The 23,591-nt window shown below is 34.8% G+C and overlaps 1 protein-coding gene across 1 annotated transcript in view; it reads right to left on the bottom strand.

The window, feature by feature from the left end:
* Window positions 1-23,591, bottom strand: part of SLIT2 (slit guidance ligand 2) — a 375,780-nt gene that overhangs the window by 127,128 nt on the left and 225,061 nt on the right. The window contains 4 exon segments of the mRNA XM_049789962.1: window positions 7,222-7,360; window positions 9,792-9,955; window positions 12,922-12,993; window positions 19,657-19,728. Coding sequence (XP_049645919.1) covers window positions 7,222-7,360; window positions 9,792-9,955; window positions 12,922-12,993; window positions 19,657-19,728 — 447 coding nt within the window.

The raw sequence follows: 23,591 nt of genomic DNA, 5'->3' as shown, positions 1-23,591 counted from the left end.
AAGTAAATAAAAAAGTTTTTAAAAGGTAGGGAAAAGCAAGTGAAAGCCACCTACTAGGATGGCTAATATCAACTGATGAGATGCATATTAGTGGGGTAAGGGGAAAAGAAAATTCTGCATCATTATTGGAAATGCAAATTGGTCCTGCTGCTTAGAAAATTAGTGGGCCCAGAAGAGAGCTCAAAGAACTGGGAGAAAAACAGGTCTTCCAGTATCAAGGTGATGAAATCTCTAGCCAGTGTTGCACAGGCCCCTGAACATCCAAAATCTCTTAGCCCCACAGCACACTGGGAATGAGCAGAACCGCATTACCAGACCCTAGCAATGAACTGTCAGATTCTTGAATCTGAGTTGAATATTACCAGATGTTGACTCCAGCACCTATGCTCTGAAGAAACTGCAAAGAACCACCATATCCCACTCCTGAGTATATATATGAAGTATATATAAGAACCACACTATCCTACCCCTGAGTATAAAGGAAATAAAATCATTGTCCTAAAGAAATGTCTACACCAATGTTTGAGAAGTTTTATTCATTAAATCAAAATGTAAAAGTGTACTTTGATGGTCATAAAAAATACATTCATGTATATACAAATGAGTATTATTACACACAAAAACAAGATCTGCTCCTTATAGCTGCATGCATTTAATTAAGATTTTATGCTCAGAGTAAGACAGATAACTTTGAAATGGATTCAAAGGTTTAAAATATCTTTTCAGAATTAAGTAGTGTACAAGTAGAATGCAGAAAGGATAAACACCTGGAATATACTTCTAGATAGAAAAAGAAAAATATATATTTAAAAGGTTAAATTCAGTATTGTAAGTGAAGACTGTATTCAGATCTGACCTTCAAGAATAATTCTTACTTTCATTATTTAATGATCATATATGAAAGTGACCCAGAAGAAAGGAGATGAATAGGAGTAATCCCAAAACTCACAGTCAACTTCCATTAATGTAACTTTCTTCAAAGAGTCTTCTTATGGCACAAATAAGAGCGATCTAGTGATTTTATGCAATAAAGTCAGTTTTCTTTGCATTTAATTAACTTGAATAGCATGTTCAAAAACATGCATTAGGGCTTCTGAGATTCTGAACTACTTTCATGGAAACAACACTCTCAAATCTAACCTGTCCACTTTGCTTCCCTTTCCTTTTATGATTTCTACATCCTCCTGATCTTCTCTCAAAGAAAAGAATTGCATGAACCTTAAAAACAATGCAATAAAGTCCACGGCAGTAGGGTACACAATTATATCAAATATATAAAATGCAAAGACCAGAGAGATAGTATAGGTGTAAAGCACTACAATGTATTTGTATATGCGGTATTGAACCTTATACACCACCGTGTGTGAATATTTAAATACTGAACTAGGAGTTAAGCCCTTCTGGGTTGTCCATAAAACAATAGTGAGTGTCTGTTTATGATAAATTGTTGTAAGCTATCTTCTACTTTTCTTCTTGAGATATCAAATTTATGTCTAAGGACTTCAAGAGATATTTACCATATTATACTGGAGAAGTAAAAATCTCCATTACAGCAGCCCAGTGTTTCACAGTCAAAATTTATTTCCTCAAAATATAACTTATAAAATTTATTAGGCAGATATAAAACTTGTAATATTTTTGAGGTCAGGGTCCAGTTTTCACATAGATATCCAATGAACATGCTACCTGTATGTATGAAAATGAAGTTTACAGGCAGCAATGTTTTAGAAAAGGAGGGTATTGAGAAGATTTAGTGGAACCTGGACTTAAGTTTTTGCTAAACTTAAATTAACTTTAATCTGAAACTTCAGATTCTACTTCTACTTTTCTCTTTCTCATTGCTTCATATTTTTGATGAACCCTTTTTACTATGTGTAACTGATGACTTAGAAATTCTCTACACTGTCCTATCCCTGATGGTCCTCTGCTGTCCCAAGTGGCTGACCTCATTCACAATATGGTAAACTGCTGCTGGAGAAATGTTGATGGAATCATAGTTAGGGAAACTAGCTTTGTCTGTTCTCATTAAGCCAGCAGTCTACCAAAAGAGTCTGATAGCCATTAAAACACCAACTGTGATCAATTTTATTAAACAAAATTCTGGAGACAGGAGAACATCTAACAGCAGTATGATAATTTTGTAGTACTAGAAATAAGGTAATATGATACACAACTGGTTCAGTGTGAGCATTGATATTCTCCTGTTCTCTATATTTTCTTATATGCATGGTCTCTAAAGATCTGTTGTTCTACTTTTCTGAACATGAGAATATCTCTATGATTATCAAAATTTTTAATTTTTACAGTAATAAACATTAATAAGCCATGACTACTTTTGCATTACAAATTGAATAAGGGGGGGGGGCGGTGAGGTGGTGCTAGATGTAAGGTGTTTGCCTTGCAAGCGCTAGCCAAGGAGGAACTGCGGTTCGATCCGCTGGTGTCCCATATGGTCCCCCACAAGCCAGGGGCAATTTCTGAGCATTTAGCCAGGAGTAACCCCTGAGCATCAAACTTGAGGGTGTGGCCCGAAAAACAAAAAACGAAAAACAAACAAACAAAAAAAAACCAAATTGAATAAGGGAGAAAATGGCTACTGGAGCCAAATAACACTAGAGCCAGATTAACACTAGAGCCACTTCACATTAAAAACTTATTTAGTTAGATTTCTTAATTTGTATAAGACTCTATTTTTTTTAAACAGCAAAACAGATAAATTTTAAGGGATCTGAGATAAATATAGATAGTCTTTCCAGCAAAAAGGGACCATATAGAAAGAAGTCTCTATGTATGAATAGTGAATTATTATTATGTATGAAGGCAAGATTTATTATTTATTAAGAAACATATTGTTAAGCTTAGAAAAGAATAAAGAAAACTTACAGGGATGTGTAGAGAGCAGACTACAAGTTAGTATGGGAAATAGAAATGTTTGACAAATGAATCTTTAATTTTATGGTTCCATTTTAGTCCATCCCATTAAATATCCTATGACATTTGTTTGGATGGTTTTATACATGCAGGTACATAAAAACAATTTTTTGACAATGAAAAAATTAAATGCTCTAATTTTTCATCTCTGCATTATTTAATATAGCTCTATCCAGAAAAAATATGCTCTAAACATTTAATATATTAAACAATCCATTCATTCAACTTATAAACATCATATTGAACAAGAATAAACTATGTGCCATATTTGTTGCTGGGTGAACTGTAGTGAGCACAATTAAACAGGTTACTGCCTTTATATAGCTTCCAGTATAGTAGGAAATAAAAGTGTGTTAAGCAATCATAAGTACAATGATATAAAATGCACAATGTATAAAATACAAAAAATCTTAATGATTAAGTGCTGTTAAAATCATGGGGGAGGATGGAGTGAGGAGCATTGGTGATGGGAAGATTGCACTGGTGAAAGGGGATGTACTTTTATGACTGAAACCCAACCACAAACATTGTATGTAACCATGGTGCTTAAATAAAGTTATTAATAAAAAATGAAGATGTATTTCTAGCCTACTCTACAAATAGGAGAAAAGATCATAGATCATAGAGTAATATGGTCTTGGAGAAATCATTCAGTATATATACTGGTTTCTATTTCTAATTTTTATTAATTCCTCTAAATAAATTACATAAATAATTTAATGTAAATTAAATATATATTAACATTATATATCAAATCCGATAAACATCCCCATAAAAGACAATGAAAACATCAGATGGTAAAATGTGTGTATTATTGGTCATACATAAATATTAATGTCTTTTTAGTCTTATTACTATTTATACCAATTATGAGTTCTAAACAATTTTTCCTATGGATCTACCTAAATAATTGATTTGGGTAAATGAGAAAATACCTAGAAATCCAAAATTATACTTGCAAGATATAAAAAAAAAAAACTACTAGGATCAATTGAGTTTTTCTATCCAGATTTATAAGCAGCAAACTGCTTCTCTATAAAAACATATTCATAATGGTTTTAATGGTTAGATTTTATCATGATAGTTGTTAAGAATAAAGAAATTAGTACACATTAAAAAATATCTAAAAATCATTGAATGATTAAATATCTGAAAACATGTCATAGAGAATTAATCTCCATAATTTATTATATAATCCAAATTTATAAACTGAAAAGGAGTAGATATAATTTCCAAAGTGACATATTAAATTTTGAGTCCCTCATAAGAAAAGCATTTATATTAATCTTATTCCCACATTTATAAATATTATTGATTTACTTTTCCTAATAAAATATGAAAAATAGATAAAATAAATGAGTGATATGTTACTAAGGTATATATTATACTGAATGGTGATAAGAGTATTTTTCTAGAAGTCAGGATCATTATGATTTATGACCAGATGAACCATCAATAGAACTGAAAATGTAATAATCAGACAAGTAAAATTCATGTAGGCTTCATTTATGTTTTTATATGTTAATAAATGCAATTTATTTTAGCTTACTTGATACACCATCATCCTCAATAGAGGATAATCCAAGAAATACACATTGAACCAAACTTTTATATTACTAAATTCTACTATTCATAACCTTTATGCTCTAAATTCAAAATCTAGAGATCCTACCAAACAGAACAACAATGTAATGATAAAAAAATATAAAAATAAGCCATATCAAATGCCATGTTTTAATCTCATATGTCAATGACATGCTCCTTTTTGTCAACCAAAGACATCCAAAAATTGGGAACTTGACCAATTCCCTCCCATGTCCAAAACAATCTTACACCAGCATACGTCATTCCCAATCTCACATTCTAATTGTTCTTTACACACATTTTCCCCCCTAAATTCTAAAGACTGTAACCGTTTGCATCTTAAAAAATAACCTCAAATTTATTATTTTTATACCCTGTGATGCTCACAGGTTACTCCTGGCTCTGCGCTCAGAATTTGCTCCTGGCTTGGGGGACCATATGAGATGCTTGGGGATAGAACCTTGGTCTGTCCTAGGTTAGCATATGCAAGGCAAAAGCCCTACCTCTGCGCCACTCCTCCAGGCCTTGTTTCCTTAACTTTTAATATACATTGCTATAAACATCTTCTCATCCCCGGTGGTAAAAATTCTATATACATCTTTGGTTCATTTTTCTTTGGTTCATTGGTTCATTCCCTTGTCTATTCCATTATGTAAGCACCAGCAATAGTTAAACCTTATCTGCTCACAAATCATCATTCCCACTTGCTTTTGATCAACTTCTTCTCCATTGACATTTCACTTGAGAATTATAGTTGTATGAATCTATCTCCGCTTCCTTTCTTTGGCTGAATCTTGGCACAAAACTGCTTAATATTTTCTTGAAGATTCAAAAACAAAAATTGTTTCCAAACACATTCTTCCACTCCCACTCATCAAAAAAATAATTAAGACTAAAATTCTTTATTACTTAAATTAAAAATAACTCTTTTTTGTTGTTTAGAAAATTAGATTATAACAGTGCTGACTTTTATGGATTGCTAAATAAAGGAACTGGATTCAATCTACTCCTGCAACTTTTGTGCACTATTTTGAGCATCAATTCCAGTGTCTCTGTTCCTGCCTCTGCTTACGATTTTCATTAATTCTAAAAGCTTCTTTCTGTGTCTACTGTACTACCATTCCAACCTAAACTATTTCTGTTCAAAAGCAACAACCACCATCAATTTCTGTGGTAGAAGTAGGTCATTTGCTCCTCAGTCTCACAACCTGCACTTTGGGTTAAAGGTCTGCCTCACATTAACCACGGCAACCTGGCCTCCATTTACATCTAAAAAGCACCTTGAACTCTACTTCTCTTTTATAGCATGTACCACCTGTGTATATCAATGTATAGCTTTAATTTCAACTTTCAAGTTTCTCTTTACCTGACGGACACTTTCCTCTCTGAAGAAAATGTGCTGAATTTATTTCATAAATGCTGTTGCTCTATAGAGTAATGTCTCACTTCTCTCTCTCTAAAGTATTTTCTAACTGCAACTAACTGTCCAGGGCCAGAGATATAGTACAGCATTTGCCTTGCAAGTGGCCGACCCGGGTCAGATCTGGGTTCAATTCCCGGCATGCCATATGATCCCCTGAGCCTGTCAGGAGCGATTTCTGAGCACAGAGCCACAGAGCATAAAGCACTGCTTGGTGTGGCCCAAAAGCCAAAATAAATAAATAAATGTTTTAAAAAAAGTGCCTGTCTATATGTGATTCCTAAAGAAAAATTGTGGGCCTGTTCTTCAAATCTGTTTTCCCTTGCACATGTACCACACTTGTGGTTATCTTGTACTGCGTGAACCCCAGTTCAGTTCTTCTATAATTGCTTGCCCCACAAATCTGTGCTATAGAGGGACAGGAGGTTCTAAAAACTGAACAGTTTGAACAAGCTACAACTAGTCCTTTTGCTTGAGAAGTCTAGTAGCATAAAGATTTAGGGGTGTTGGAAGAAGAAGCAGATGAAAAGTAATGGGTAGGGGAACATGGGCATTTAGATTGATGTTGTAGATAAGTCATATAGCTAAATATCCAAACCACATAGTCAACAACTCTGAAATCAATAAATACACACTGTAAAAAACCAAACTAATAAAAGGTGTCAATCAGGTTGCAGGCTGGATGACAGGGAGTGGTGGATAGGGAACCTGGGAACATTGTTGGTGGGAAGTTGACACTAATGACGAGATTGGTTTTAGAACTCTGTCCTCTCTAAAACTCAACTATGAGTAACTTTGTAAATCATGGACTATAATACATTTTTTTCTTGTGCCTCACCCGGTGACACTCAGGGGTTACTCCTGGCTATGCACTCAGAAATCACTCCTGGCTTGGGGATCCCATATGGGGATCAAACAGAGGTCTGTCCTGGGTCAGCCACATGTAAGGTAAATGCCCTATTGGTGCTCTTTCGCTCTGGCCCCTATAATACATTTTTTTTTTAACAAAAGCCTATTAACATCATTTCAAGGGTAGCATGTGCATTTCTTTTCATTTCTTCAAATGCATGTATTTGAGTTCAACTTATGTTACAAAAAATAAACCAAAAAAAAATACCTAAGCACTACAGCAAAATCTGTAATTAAACAGAATAAATTTTAATACAGTTCTGGAAAGGAAGATTTTTCTAAATTAATTGATCATATTTCTCTTAAATCAACAAGAAAAGTCATGTTTTGGATCTCTGGGAAGCAGAGAGGGTAAGAGGGACTTTTGGGACACATACATTTCTGTGATGGTCTCAGGCAGATTTGTGGGAATCTCAGGGAGCCCTTTCCCTCGGCAATCCACGATATTGTTGCTACAGGTACAAGCAGCCGGACAGTGTAAAACACTACAAGAAGGAGCCATAAATGACTGGTGACCTGGAAAAGAAAAAAAGAAAACAGCATTATAAGTTTTCACTTAATTTTCAAAATTGTGACACATTCAAGATTATCTCAAATGGTAAGTCCTAATATGAAACAAAAATACATTTCTCTAAATATCTGATCTTAAAGTGATCTTAAATGTCTAAATTATTTTAGGAAGCATGCATTTGACTGTTGGGGATAAAACTCAAATGAAAAATTAAAAAATTATAAAATGATAATTTTGAAGACTTAAAATTATTTGTGAGAAACACTAAATTTGAATTCAGAACTAGATTTCTATGCAAAATCATTCCCCTAATTCAGAAATTTCAGGCATATGTCTATTTTATTTATAATAAACTTAAATAAACTTTTTTTATTGAATTTTTATAGCTTAACCTTTTCTTAAAAAAAGGTCAAAGATTGAAATTTCCACATGGGCAAACATAAACATTGACTATACATTTATATGCTACTAATGCAAGGAAAATTTGTTTGTGCAAAATTTGAAGTCTTCCTTTAAAGACTTTAATTATGGCTTTCTTTGAAGATACAAATAACAATTTGTATCATGCATGTAGTTGTTCATCTCTCAAGTTCCTTTTTCACGACATGGTTTGAAATTTGATTTATTTATTTATTTATTTTAATATGAATCTTTATTTAAGCACCATGATTACAAGCATGCTTGTAGTTGGGTTTGAAATTTTAGTACTCGGTTTTAGAAACCAATTCATTTTGAAGGAGATTTTGCTATGTGAATGATAAATAACAGAAGGTCAGCTAACTGACATCCAACAGCATTGCTGGGACAGAGAAGCTATTTCACCCTGCAGGAAGGTGCCAGAAGGGCAGCGTTATGCCTGCAGATTCCTTCACCCACCCCTCTCAACAAGCTCTCACACTTATCAATAGTGGTCTCAGTCTAAGAAATAAATGTGGACTTGCCTTCTTCCTCATCTAGAAAGCAGGAAGGAAAAAGTGAAGAGAGAAAACAGTGGTTAGTAACAATTGGTTAGTCATTTCATCGTGTCATTAAAAAATAAAAACAATCAGTCCCATTGAGAATAACCCAAGAGGTGATAGGAAAAAACGTGTTGGATTATAAAGTTTGGGGAAAAAAACATACCAAAGGGCAGTCGATGAAAATACAATACAGTCCTGTACTGACATATCACTCATTCCTTTAAGAGGCTGCAAACTCACTTAAATGCATTGCATGTTAAAAAATTGTTTTGTTACAGTTGGATAGATGCTTTTGCAGCAGAATGGGGAAAATAGTTATAAAAATTATGTTAATGAAAGTCAATGCAACGTCAATATAGATTTATGTATATATGAACAAATACATTTTATATAATTGTGTATAAATAAAATACACAAAATACATATATTTGTATATATATACAATCTATATCAACTATATAAATTTGGACAAGATTACTCAGTGGTCCTTTTTCTCTGAGCTTCAATCTCAATATAAAGATAATTTTATTTGGAGACTAAAAAGGAAGTTCAGGGTAAAGGCATGTGGTTAGATTCCATGGACTCAGCACCACATATGGTTCTATAAGCATAGCACAGAGTCAACAAAAGCTGCTGAGCACCTCCGAATGAACTCAAAGTTACTATCAAGTCATCAGACACTAGGGACTGGGGAGATAGTATAGCAGGGAAGGAGCTTGTCTTGCATACAGTCATCCAAGATTCTCTCCTCAGCATCCCATATTGTCTCTTGAGCCTGCCAGGAATGATTTCTGAGTGCAGAGCCAGGAATAAGATGAGAGCATTACCAGTTGGCCCTTGAACCCTTAAAAGTAGTAATTTATTTCTTTAGGGTGTTTTTTATAAGACTGGTGACACAAGATAAATGCATGTAAAATCAGATGTATCTTACATCCGTACATAAGGACAGATGCATAAGCACATATAGGAAAAATGAAATACATGTCACCTGGTGATATCTTTTTAAAATCCGATGTCTCATTAGTGGTTTCTATTTATTGCTCCCCAAACAAATCATGTACTTTTCTTTAGCAGAACTGAACAATAATATCCCTGAAATTCTAACATGCTTTCTGTCCCTCAATGACCACCTTGAACTACTTTTTTCTTTCAATTCCCAGTGGGATGAATTCATCATGTTTCCTCAGGTCAACACAGATTGAAACTATGATCACTCATTATTTACATTTCAACTGAAATAGAAACTGAACCGGCTTCCCTCCAGACCTCTGTACAAGGGATCTATCTTTGTTATCCACGCACACATGTCTTAGGATGTAGCTTTATGCTCATGGAAACAGGATTCCCAGAAGATTTAGTGCACAAATGCACATCAGTGAGCATCACACAAACAAATGAGGCAAGTGCCCCACACAATTTTGTTAGGTCAGGGCAGACGTTAACACAACCGCCTATGTTTTCTTTCTTGCTCCCTTACCACTGCAGACAAATTCTCGCTTTTGCACCTCGGCTACGTTATGTCCCCGCAGGTGGGATGGGCCCATACACTGTGTGTAAAGGCCCACCCGGGGTCTCTGGCGCAGCCAGTCAGAGAGCCAGGCCAGATGGCAGTCACAGTACAGGTTGTTGGAATGGAGTCGACTAGAAGAGAGAAAAGCAGTTTAGAAACAAGAAAATAGGCCGTATACATCCTTCACTTCCACCTGGGCAAGTTGGAGACTAATACAGGAATTTTCCCCTAATAGAGAAGTAGAGGAAGCTCTGGCAGCTCTGACTGAATTGTCACTTAAAACAAACAAACATGGGGCCGGCGTGGTGGCGCTAGAGATAAGGTGCCTGCCTTGCCTGCGCTAGCCTAGGATGGACCGCAGTTCGATCCCCCCCGTGTCCCATATGGTCCCCCAAGCCAGGAGCAACTTCTGAGCGCATAGTCAGGAGTAACCCCTGAGCATCACCGGGTGTGGCCCAAAAGCCAAACAAAAACAAAAACAACAAACAAACAAACAAAAACCCAAAACTGAAACCTGCTTCCAAAGAGAATCAAGTTTTTCTTCCATTTGCCTCTGAATGGAGTGAATAGGGTGAAGTTTAGCCTGGTCTTAGATCTTTTGCCTGTGTTCATTCAGATAGAGAGACACAGAGCCTAATGAAAAATGGCTCTGGGATGCCAAAGGCTGACAAACAATTGGGGTGGGGTGGAGAATATGTAAGGAAATAGTTGGGTTGGAATAAAGGGGTATATCCGAGTCAAAGCTCTCAGTTTTCAATATCATATAGACCTTTTTTTTTTTTTTTTTGCCTGGAGAAACTGCTTGCAAAATCTTTTTAGCAGGTCATTTTGATTTTTTTTTGCTGAACAGGGCAAAATAATAATTCAATATCAAATACTTTTTCACATCTCTGTTCTGATTTCCTTCTTTTTTTGTTTAATCAGAGCAAAGGGGATTAGCTGTTTTTGGCTCTTATGGACCTATATTCTCAAAGCACAGGAACTGAAATTAAAAGACAGATGACTGGGAGTGAAGGAATTAAGTGATCCTCTCTATCTTGGCTGGGACCCAGGCCACATCATGGAGCGCTTCCAAGAGGCAAATCACAGTTCTCCATTAATAAAATATCAGACAAATGTATGCACTAAATTAGGTAAATGACTTCAAACAGGCTTTTATGTTGGTTAATTTTTTTCAATCTAAAGGAAAGGACATCCAAAGCTATAAATCAAAGCATCATTCCCCAAATCATCTTAGACACCCTAATACCATTTTAGGCTTTGATAGCTGATATGCTCAATTCTAACCCAATAAGAGTAATGGATATTAAAACATGGAACTCAGTCCAGAAAGATAATTGGACCATAAAAATGGAATTTTTAAGTAGCAATAATAATATAGAATAATGCAGCAATCAATGCCAGGGAATTTCAAGTTGGGTGAGTGTTGCCAATTCTTCTTAAGCTCACAGACCTGAAGCAGATTATCTTGCCTCAAAACAAGAGAGAAGTCAAAAAACAAAACAACAAAAATCTAGATATGAGGAAAGCTGGGTGACTCAGTTGTTTGGACACCAAAGTGCTGTGCTCTGGAAACCAAAGTAATATATCACTGTTCACTAGGCATTCTCTCAAAACCAAGCATTTTACTATGATGCTGTTAGGTATCCACAGGTTTGAAATGAAAAAAAAAAAAGGTAAAAATCTCATTATCTAGCCAAATATAAGGAATCCCTAAGAAATAAAGCTACACTATAAAAAAATGTAGAAAGTGAAAACTTTGGTCTTAGCTGTATTAATTTTCTAAGTACCAAATGCTCGATCAATCAAATTTTTAAAACCTTAGCTACCGTTAACGTGAACAAATTTCATTGATTGAAATGGGATGATACTATGGCCAGATTCAACACAATCAGATGACTCCAAGAAGATCAAATTCAGCTTGCGCACATATACTTTTATAACTTTCTGTTTTCTAAATCCTGTCTCAAGAAAATGATATAAATGCTTTAATGCTTAGAGGGTGATTTTAATAAGGGAAAATGATAATGATAATGATATTGATGTTCCAGGGAGAGTGCAAAGGGGTTTCATATGAGTAATCCAGGTTCCATTCCTTGGTAAGAAGTGTTCCTCTGATTACCACTGGGACCATTGAGTACTGCACCACGGGTTGACACCAAATACTGCCAGGTGTAGCACAAAGAAGTAAAAAGAAAATAAAATATTGATAGTATTGTTTATCATATGCTTACAATTTGATTTCTTATTATTGAGAATATAAATGTAAAGTTTTTCAGTTAAACTTGCTATAAATTGGAAAAAAATGGAAGTCAATAAAATATATATTCACCCTACTTCTAAATTCTTATTTTTTTTCAAGATGTGCAATGTATGGTTATGTTTCCTATGAGTTATCACACTTAAAATATTATATATATTTTTTCTTTTGGATCAAGGTGATTCCAAAACCCAGTTCAAAGAGATTTATCTTTGAAAATACTTTACCTAAACATAACATATTGAACTTTAATGAATAATTTTTCCCTCAGAAAAAAACTATCGTACCTAAACATAACATATTGAACTTTAATGAATAATTTTTCCCTCAGAAAAAAACTATCGTAAATATTTTAATGGAGAATAATTTCTTTTCACCCAAAATACCTTAATGTCCATCTGTAATCCCTGGAAAGACATTTTGAAATGTAAATGCTGACACAACCTTAATTACAGAAGCAACAACGGGTAATGCTTAAATTTTACAGTTACAGAGGATGTTGGGAAGACAGGTTAGCTTTATTAGGTCTGCTTGCCTTACAGTAATACAATCACAAAAATTTATCATTTATCATTTCTGACAGTCAATCAAGGGTGCTTCCATTTCTTAATGAAATGTGACCTCCACAATAGCACAAAGTAAATGTTCCTTCCAAATCCAACCTCCCATAACACATATCATATAAAAGATCACTTTCAAGATTTTGGAATACTTGCCAATTAACTCAAAAATCCTACATAGATCTTAAGACGAAGTGGTGCTTCTTTTACCCTACCATGAGCCAGCAAACTTATTGGTTGCTTACTAGAAAATGCTTTGTGATGCGAGACTACTTACAAAGTCCTAAGCTTAGGCATATGATTGAAACTTGCCACCGAAAGTCTTGTAATGTTGTTATTGTTGAGAGTTCTGTCAAATAAAGAAAAAAAATATTTTAGATGTATAAGTTTATTCAGTATTCCATGTATATAATATAGAGATGACATCTTCGGATTATATTTACACAGGTAAATAACTTGGAATATTTGGCATACAGAATGGTTGTCCTTACTGAAAATAGTTACACTCATACCTATTGTGTTGTTGAATTTGATCAAATATCTATTAAAATGCACCAGTTTGGAATAGTATTTTTCATGATTGACACGCTTTACACATGTGTGAATGGATGTCAAATCATGATCCTATTTAAGAAAGGAACATGAAACTGTCATAGTTGTAAACCTGAGAAATTCTACTTTCTTTAATAAAAGGAGTACTTAGTGTAATTAGTGCTCACGAGTAAATAGGAATATTTGACTCCCAACTGAAATCTTTATTTGGTGGGGAGAGGTCACACCCAGCAATGCTCAGGGGTTACTCCTGGCTTTGAGCTCAGAAAATCGCCCTTGGCAGGCTCGGGGAACCACACGGGCTGGATGGAATTGAACCGGGGTCGTCCTGTGTTGGCCGCATGCAAGGCAAACGTCCTACCGCTGTGCTATCTCTCCAACTCCCAAATGAAATCTTTTTTGTTGTTTTTGGGCCACACCCAGTGACACTCAGGAGTTACTCCTGGCTCTGAGCTCAGAAATCAAAAATCATTCCTAGATCAGAGGGACCATATGGGATGTGGGAAATGGAACCAAGGTCCATTATGGATCAGCCCATGCAAGGCAAACACCCTCCTGCCTATGCACTGGCCCCCCAAATGAAATCTTTTTTTTTTTTTTTGTGGTTTTTGGGTCACACCTGGCAGTGCTCAGGGGTTATTCCTGGCTCCATGCTCAGAAATTGCTCCTGGCAGGCACGGGGGACCATATGGGACGCCGGGATTTTAACTGATGACCTCCTGTATGAAAGGCAAACGCCTTACCTCCATGCTATCTCTCCGGCCCCCCCCAAATGAAATCTTAAAGCAATAACTCAGCATCAGTTCTTTCTGGACCTGAAATAGAGTTTGCTAATTGGGGGCATTAGGGACCTTAGGGGACATTAGGCCCTGTTGAAATTTGAGTAGGGAAAAAAAGTCTGTATTCAGTGCTTGCCTTGATGATGGTGGGAGGGTCAAGCGACATGCTATAGGTATAAGCTAAAGGGATAACATAATAAAACCATTTTCAGTTGTATCTGCAAATCCTCTCCTTTGTTTAATATTGTTGGAAGCTTAATATTTAATTAAAGTTAATATTCTGGAAGTTTGGAAGTCAGGGTGGTGAGTAGCTAAGAAATATTTGAGAAAATAAGTAATGTTTTTTTCTACTTTTTCCAATACAATGTTATTTAAATTATTGTCATGATTTTCATTATTATTTATTCTCTTCCTCAATTATCTGTTAAATATTTCATTTTAATTTTATTTATTTACTTTTGTTTTTGTTTTATGGGTCACACCCGGCTGCGATCAGGGGTTACTCTTGGCTTTCTGTTCAGAAATAACTCCTGGCAGGCATGGGGAACCAAATGAGATGCCGGGATTTGAACCACCATCTGTCCTGAATCGACTGCAAATGCCCTACCTGCTGTGCTATCTCTCGGCCCCATCATTTGATTTTAGATTTTGGGCATAGGGCATACTCTAGCTTCTATGCTCTGGGACCACTTTCAGCAGGGCTTGGGGGGCCAAATGTGGTATGAGAACTGAGGCTGGGTCGCTTTAAGCAAGGCCAGCATCTCCTGCAATGTCTTTCCAGTTCTCCTACAAATATTTATTAGATGGCTTTAGTTATGATGCAAACATGTAATATAATAAAAAATAAATAAGGCACGAAACTTGTCCTTAAATATCACAGACTCTAACTGAAGATATAAGTTATGCAACTTACAAAAACTAAGCAAAAGGAGATTAAGTGAAGACCTAATTTTTCATGCTTCAGAGATGTCTGGTTGTAAGAAAAAGCTGAGAAAATAGTCATCCTCACAATGAGTCCAAAGTGGAAAGAGAAGTAAATCAAGTCTAGGAGAAATAAGTAGGGTTCTGCAAAAGGGGTTAAATCAGAGGTAGAAATTTCTTTGGCTCAGGACTCCAGACAAAGACCTTAGACGATAGAAGTAGGCTACATGTAAAGAACTGTAATGAAGTAGAGGGATAGATAAAGGAAGATATTGATCGGGGACAAGAAGGAGCTGGGTACTTCAGCAATGCCATCAGTGATAGCAGCAAATTCTTAGCTCCATGTTTCTGCTGCTTGCTGGAAAGGAAGGCTGCCAATCTGATTTTCTCAAGAGAAGCTACAAATGGAAATTTTTAGATCAATCCTCCTCATTTTTAATTACTGGCAGCCAATTAAATGATTTCAATAATCTGGGGACCATATATGTTGAGGTTAAACAGGGAGCATTTATGTGGCCACTTTAGGGCCAGCTGGTGGCTGTGTTTGCCAAAGGGAGATATGTAGTATTTGGAGATTGAAGGATTAGCGTAAACTTCTCAGTACAAGAGGATATAATAACACAGACCTAGAATTTTCTTTTGACTCTGCTTTTTGGTATACTGAATGATGTGAGAAATAATAGAAGGGATTTGAATTAAGTCACACAGAAAAAAGTTTATGAGGGATATATAAAGTCTTCAATGGTTGGCTCATGTTTGCTAAAAGCCTCTAGCATTTTGCTGTACTCAACCGAAATGAGATTTTTTTTTATATGCCATTAAACTATATCCTGATGTTTGAACTAAACGGTTTCACTGATCAAAGGGATTTGCTTTCAAATGACCCCCTTTGCCACTCTCAAAATTTATATGAATGCTATGTGGCTAAAATTTTTGTACTACAAAACAGACTAAAATGTGACTTTGGGGATAAAAAAAAGTATTTTAAAGTGCAATTCACACTCAACAGACACAAATTGATTTAGAACTATGGAGTTTCTTATAATTCCCTACGAAAATTGAGTTTTTATTTGAAGTTAAACTAGTGGGTATCAATTGGAAGCTAAATTTTAATCCATATAACGCAGTTGAAAAAATAATCTTTGTATTTTTATTCCACGTACAAAGTAATCTTTGAATTTCTTTGTTTTTGAATACTTTTTCCTATATCCCAATTTATTTCTATATTCAATTCTAGGATTTCATCTTTGTAGTATGTTTTTGTAAACTGTACATCAGGAAATGTAAGCATAAAGTGTTTATCTTGATAATTAAATCGTCTATCTGAGACTTAACAACTTTCCTATTTTCTTAGGACCTCACATAGGATTTTATCTAAAGGTCTCAAATAAATGTGCTTTGTTAAATTATGATCTTCCTATGGGAAAAAAGTAATCTATACAATACTATTTACTTAAAGAACATATTGTACTTATTAAACTAGTGTCTAGATAAAAATAATATATTGATCTAGGTAGAGTTTTCATAGTTCATTTTGAGCAGGTACTAAATATAAAGAAAACAAACAACTTTATATTTAACCATTCTGGGAAGGAAAATATAGTCCAGTCAGCACATGCCTGACTCAGGTTTGGTCCCTAGAATCCAATATGGGCCCCCTGTGCACCTTCAGGAGTGATTCCTGAGTGCTGAGTCAAGTGTAAACACTGAGAATCCCTGGATGTGGCCCCAAACATAAAACAAATAAATTCAAGGAAAAAGAACCCCACAGTAAGTCAGTTTCCTGTTATAAGAAACTGGAAACTGATCTTTAATTCACCTTGCCTTTACTTTATCCAACCTCATCCACTCTAGCAATTATGTACACATAATTATGTACACATCTTTTATATTTGTGACCATGATGATTGCCTCCATATTCTTAGCTTTGGCTAAGGATAATCACACTTAAAAAAGAAAACATTAGAAAGAAGAGATGGGACAGCAGATAGGGCAGTGCTCTGAGCACTGCCAGGAGTTCCTAAGCACAGAACCCTAGTAAACCATGAGCACACCCGGCATGATACATGCCACCAAAAAGAGATTATGGAACCAATATTCCTAAAAAAAATGCAAAATATGGGGACAGAGAGATAGCATGGAGGTAGGACGTTCGCCTTGCATGAAGAAGGACGATGGCTCGAATCCCGGCATCCCATATGGTCCCCTGAGCATGCTAGGAGTGATTTCTGAGCGTGTATTCAGGAGTAACCTCTGAGTGCTGCCCGGTATGACCCAAAAACCAAACCCCCCCAAAGAAAAAAGCAAAATATGGCATGTTCCTTCCTTACTCCTGTGCAATAAGATAAAGCCTATAGAGAACTGGATGATGAAAATAAGTAAAACAGACAACTTTCTTAGAGTAACTCTATTATAAATGCTCTGACCAAATGTTTATAATTGGTGAACTTTTGATTTACACTGAGTAGAACTTTGGGCTTGGTAAACCTCATCCTTTCTAAAACTACTGATTTTTATCTCAAATATATAATCAATTTATTTCTCATCAAGTTAATTCAACTATTGATATTTAAAATATAACTACTGAAATAGATTAACATGTTTTGCATTTAAATAAAATAAACAATTCCATCCTTTTGAAAATGAAAATTTTCTGATAGTGTTAATTTTAATAACGTTTTAGTGAACACACATGAAACATAGAACTGTTTAATACTGAGTCCCTACTAATTTGTTTTTGTTTTATATATATGTTTTGAAATATCTATAATGTTTCTATGTTTCATGATAGTGATTTTGCTAAAGTTGTATCCTAGTACTTGGCTGACATGATAAACTGTATGAGGTAGTAGTATTTGAATGGATTTTCTTCTTCCAAAATCAGATAGGTTTATGTCTTAGAAGCAAATAGTTTCTTTCTTGTGAGTAAAATATTTTCTATACCTGGCACATTTCATAGCACACAGGAGGTATAAAGATCGCTAACTGAATAGATGGCTAAATAGGTAGATTAGTAGATGCTATACTCTATATAGAGAATATTAAATATTTACTCACTATATTACCTTTACACACCTGTACACCATTCCATATCAAGACAATATTTTTACTGTTTTATTTATATGAAACTCTATGAGAGTTTAATGTCTCAAAAATTCAAGTTTTCTATAAAATAATCAATACTGGTCATATCCTAATTTGGAACTCTGGATTCATTTTAAAAAATGGCTTTGATCACCTCTAATCACTAAAGTAACATCTATCGTAGTTCTTATAGATCAAGTTAGGTGACACAGACTATGGTTCAGACATTAGATCAATCTCCATCATTATTATAAAATCGGATCTATGCCATAGTTATTTTGCTCTACAATAGCACCACTCAGCTTTGTATATTAAAATGGTCTGTAGAACAATTTAAAGTGTGACCTTATGACTGTGATGTACATGATAAACGCTTTGAATGTTTTTCCAATAGAAAAAGTTTAGATTGCCATCAAGAACAAAAACAACGCTGACCTCTCATGTAGTTAGGAAACAATATACACTTGTATAATCTACATGATCTCATTCAAATCATTCAGACTTGGCTTTAAAAATAATACCAGCAGCCTATGACATATCTAGATATCTAACAATTCACTCAAAGCTGAAACCAAGTGATACTGAAAGTATTGATAAAAGAAAGTAACTCTAGATAAAACATTAAACGAAATTAGACTTCAAGATTAGACTTTTCAGATTTAATTACTGCTTCTCAAACTCGCTATATAAAGTAATGGAATCCTTTTACAGGAGTATTTCATGGTTTCTGAGTAACTTTGAAAGTGGACTAAAATTGCAAAACTTTCTCTCATGGAATTTAAGTTGAGATTTCTGAACAAAGTTAATTATGAATAAATTATCATACAAAACATGTATTTAATGATGGGGTGTGTAGTTGTTTTAAGAGAGAAAGGGTATAATTGAGGAAAATTTTCAGAAAGGTATAGGCAGTTTTGAGTAACACTAATTCTTTGCCAAGTTATTTTTTCATTGCAATGAATAGTTTCCTATAGAATATTTTACTAACTCATAAAGGTCTGTAAAGATTATTCAGATACCACTAACCAATTTTATCAGCCATGTCTACCCAGCCAGGAAAAAGACAGAATGCCAATTATGATACAAATCTCTATGCTGTGCTTTAGAAAGTCAGACATAAAGTCTTTCAAATGGACCATATCGGTAGCTTTTATAATTAGAAAGGGACTACAAAATAAGCTTTCAGTTACCTAGTTAAAAATGACATTAAAATAAATAATAATAATAAAAAAAACCCAACACCATGCAAACAGCTTTACATTGCAGTGAACTATAAAACATACTCATCTATCAGCTACTAAGAGATTTAACATTTACTTTCTTTGCCTCTTAGTCTGATAAAAAAGATATTTTAATATTAACCAATTATGGAACACTTCACGAATGCTGTGAATGCTTATGTTTTTATATAAGGAGGAACACAGAAAGGATCATCAGGGAGACTGTTGTATAGTTTCTTTCTTAGATAATTTGATTACACATACAGTTCCTCTGCACCATTATTTTAACACACACCCTTGGAGTCCTTTCTGAATTGGTCCGTGAGTTCTTTAAGGTATCCCTTTAGAAGAACCATTTTGACACCAGGTTTTAAGAAAGCAATAAGCTTCCACATTAACACCCCCAGACACAAAGCTTCTGTGAAAAAAAAAGAGTCAGGAATAAGCGATACTTACAGCACTTCTAAGTCCCTCAGAGCCCTAAACGCCCCATCTTCAATACAGCTGATCTGGTTGTAATCCAGTTGCCTGTTAAACAGATTAAAATACATGTAAAAGGAGAAGACTTCGGGGTTAGGGGAAGGGAAGACTCCCGAAGCACTGCCGGCACTGCCGGACCCACTCTCCCCACTCCACTCATCTGCTTCAAGAATGTCACAAACCATTCTGGCCTCGGTGCCGCCACTGAAATCTCTTTTTGTTCTGAACTGTCTGTGCAAATAGCAGCCTTCGGAAAGCGCCAGTAAATAATAACTGCACCTTATATTAAATGCCATAGGAATGCAATTTCATTACATCAAGAAAAGCTATCCATTAAGAGCTTTCAGCGTCATCTCGCTGAAACAATTTCATTAAGGTAAAGGACTGTAAATCACTTAATGTCACATGCACCCCTCAGTGACCTAACAGAATCCATTTATCAGAGCAGCCCAGCTGCATGTTAATTTCCCTATCCTTGGCAAGAAAGAGCAGAGCCAGGCGACTTTTAGGTTTTACTCCTTTTTTTAAAAGCAGTTTTTTCTTGGAGAATTCCAAAGAGAGCAAGAAGAAGAATGTAGTATCCTCTCTCCGCTATTTCCCAAACCAGAGATGCACTTTGGAAAGCTAGCAGTTATTCTAAGTTAAGCTTCCCCTGTTTCATCATTTTCAATCTTTTTCATAAGATGCACATTTGGTACGTGATAAATACAGCATCTTTATTACTTGGGGGAACTTTCCTCATGCTCTGGAAGTAAATTTTCTTTTAAAATAAAATGTGGATTTAAAATTTTTTTCCTCCAAAATGTTCATTTCCCTCCCAATTAAAAATATGTCTAGCGACAACATGAACACATTATCTCCATATATCCAAAAAAAAAGTTTAATGCTGTATTAGTTCATTCAAATAGCATAAAATGCAAACAAATGAAGCTTCTGTTAGTTTAAGTAGCCATTTGTAAAATGAAAGGGTTGAAAAAGAAGGCTACTTAAAATTTGTTTGCCTGCTTTTCCCTGCCACTTTTAAAAATTAAATTGTCTTTATTTGCATCAAAGTATTTACTTGGTTAAAAATGAATGGCTTACCACTAAATGCTATTTTATGTACTTGTAATTTTTTTTAACAAACAAGCAGTTGTTTTAATCTAAGTGGTAGTGAAAGATGTATTTCAATAAAATAATTTTAATGCTTTATTTGCATCAGATACAAAATGTTTGATGAAATAGGTGAGTTCTCAGTATTTTATGTCTGGAGGAGAATGTCTGTGTCTGGTTCTATGGACATGAAAAAAATACATCTTCCTTGAAACCCAGAATTTAACAAAATAGCTAACTGACAGTTGAGTTCTATACTTAAAGAATTATTCAAACAATGCCATAAAACAACTCCCTGTGTCAAAGGACCACTGAAAGAATGGTAACATTATTTAACCCAGTGACTTTCAGAGGGTCTTTTTTTTTAATTCCTTAGTTTAGAAATTATGTACATAGAAAATGGCTCATGAAATATACATCTCATTTTTGAAAATGTCTCTAGGGACACACAATCATACAACACTACCTTGATGCCATGTAATGGTACATGTAAGACAGGCTCTTGTTTTCTCTCTCACTCTCTCTCTCTTCCTATCAATCTATCAGTGAATCCTTGAGATAATACAATTTTATGGCTTTTCTAAACTAAGGATTATCACCCAATAACAACTACCACCCATTCTACTGTAACAGTCTAAAGCATTTCTAATTATTGGGAAGCAAGGCAGAAGTGTAATTTTATTTTTGAAGACTTTGAAAGTTTCATGATGTAATGTGGCTGTACTGGTTCCAAGAAAACACTTCCATGGTTAGCACTTTTGATTTTTACGGATGAAATTCATTTAACAATTAAGTTAATAGCCTTTTTATTCTAAAGTGCTAAATATATATCTACACTACAATTCTCTAACCTCTCGAACAATTTATCAAAGCCATTTAAATTAGTACAATGGCATGAAGTGTTACCCTTGACACCCTACAAAAAAGAGAAATTGTTTCCAGACAAATTGGCAAAATCTTTTAATGCTATCAAATTTGCCTAATGCAGCCTCCAGGTTAATCAGCAGAAGGGTGAGCTGTATGTTTGCCCATATCTTATTATCCTTAGCTGTCAATGTATAAATCAGTGCTGACACATCTTCTTTTAAATCATGCATACTATATATACACAAAGGGAGGCCTTCTCAGGCCAGAAAGCACTCAAGCAGATCTTATCCCACAAGCACTAGAAGGCAGATGACTGTCTGACCCCCAAAGAACTTGAAACTCATAGGAATTGTTGGTCATTTCACCCCTCTCTTACAAGACTCATGGTTACATGCTGCTTTTGCATTCTACCGGAAGTCAATGTGATCAATAATGGCACTAAAACGTTAAAACGCTTTAACCGTCATATGAACCAAGTTTCTTCCCCAAAAGTTTGCACTCTATATGTGTATTACAGCACATATATCTGTTTTCGGAGAATGAAAGTACTTTATGAAAATAACCTTCTCATAACAAAAGACCAAGAGAAATAACACAAGAAATTTTTTGTTTGCTTGCTTTTTTTTTTTTACATCAAATTGTGGAGTAATATTTAAAGGGATGTTTGTGTAGGTTTGTGCTTTCTAGAGAAATCTTTCTCATACGGAACTCCATTTGTCCGCATATGGCTCAAGATAAACAGTGTCAAAACAGGGCAAAGACATAATTTATTTCAGGGTTTCTGGACTGTTTTTCTGTACCTTGTTTCTCTCATCCTGCTACTTTTCCTTTTTACTTTTCTTTTCTTTTTTCAGAGTACTTGTGCTTTTGATAAACAGAAAAAAAAGGCCAGTTCTTGGCTATAAATATAGTGACAAGCTGGCTCTTTGAATGCTATTTCTAATTGTGCTATGAAATTAATTTGAATTTTGGAATCTCTATGAGGAATTTGTGTATGCTTCCTCAAAACAGAATTCAGAGGGGTCATGGAGTTAATTCCTTGAAAATGCAGTATTATTTAAATTCTATTATAGGGTTCTTTCAGACCTTTAGCAAATATTAATCTAGCAGATGACACTCTTGATTTTCTTTTTCTTTTTTTTGCCAGCCAGACAATTTTCAGGGGTTACTCCTGGCTCACTAAGGAATTAATCCTGATGTTACAGGCATCTGGGATGCCGAGGATAAAGTTGAGACCTGTCCATGCAAGTCAATGCTCTACCTTTTATACTCTCACTCCACTCCACATCCCAAACTTTGTCTTCTCATGTCCTAGCTCAAATCTCTCTTTCTCCTTCAGTTCAAATTTCAAATCCCTTCTCCACCTAATTCTTCACTGTCTTAGTTTGAAAGGTTGTCTTGAAGAAACTACTTTATCTTTAGTTTCATGAAATGGTACAAAAGCCAAATAATTTTCAAGACTCTATTATCATTAACATTTTAGGATTCCCTTTTAGGGTAGCAATCTTTCTGCTTCTACTAATCTGGAATAACTCTCCAAGGCCCATTTAAATTTTCCTAGAGCTAGTAAATTTAATGTCAGACACTTTAGCATATAAAAGGGATCCTGCATTTAAGAAATGTACTATTTGCTCTGTACACATACAGTTTGTAAAGGCATTCTGATTTTCTGTAACTAAAAATAGTTTAAACCTAGTTTTAGACTTTCATTAATTTTGTATGAGATATAAAATGCAAAACTGCTAAAAATAAAATGTATAAATAGATATATTAAATGACAAAATATTAAACATTTGTTTTCTTGGCATTCAAAAATATAACTGGAGCCATCATGTTTGTCCTTTTAAATATTTGTCTGAGATTTTTTGTTTTCTTTCTTTTTTGCTTCCTTTCTTCCTTCATTCTTTCCTTCCTTCCTTAATTTGTACATCATGCTGTGCTTGAGTTACAGT

This window comes from Suncus etruscus, chromosome 16 (assembly GCF_024139225.1).
Source record: "Suncus etruscus isolate mSunEtr1 chromosome 16, mSunEtr1.pri.cur, whole genome shotgun sequence".
NCBI lineage: Eukaryota > Metazoa > Chordata > Mammalia > Eulipotyphla > Soricidae > Suncus > Suncus etruscus.
The sequence above is the reverse complement of the archived record's forward strand: the minus strand, read 5'-3'. Positions and strand labels throughout refer to the sequence as shown.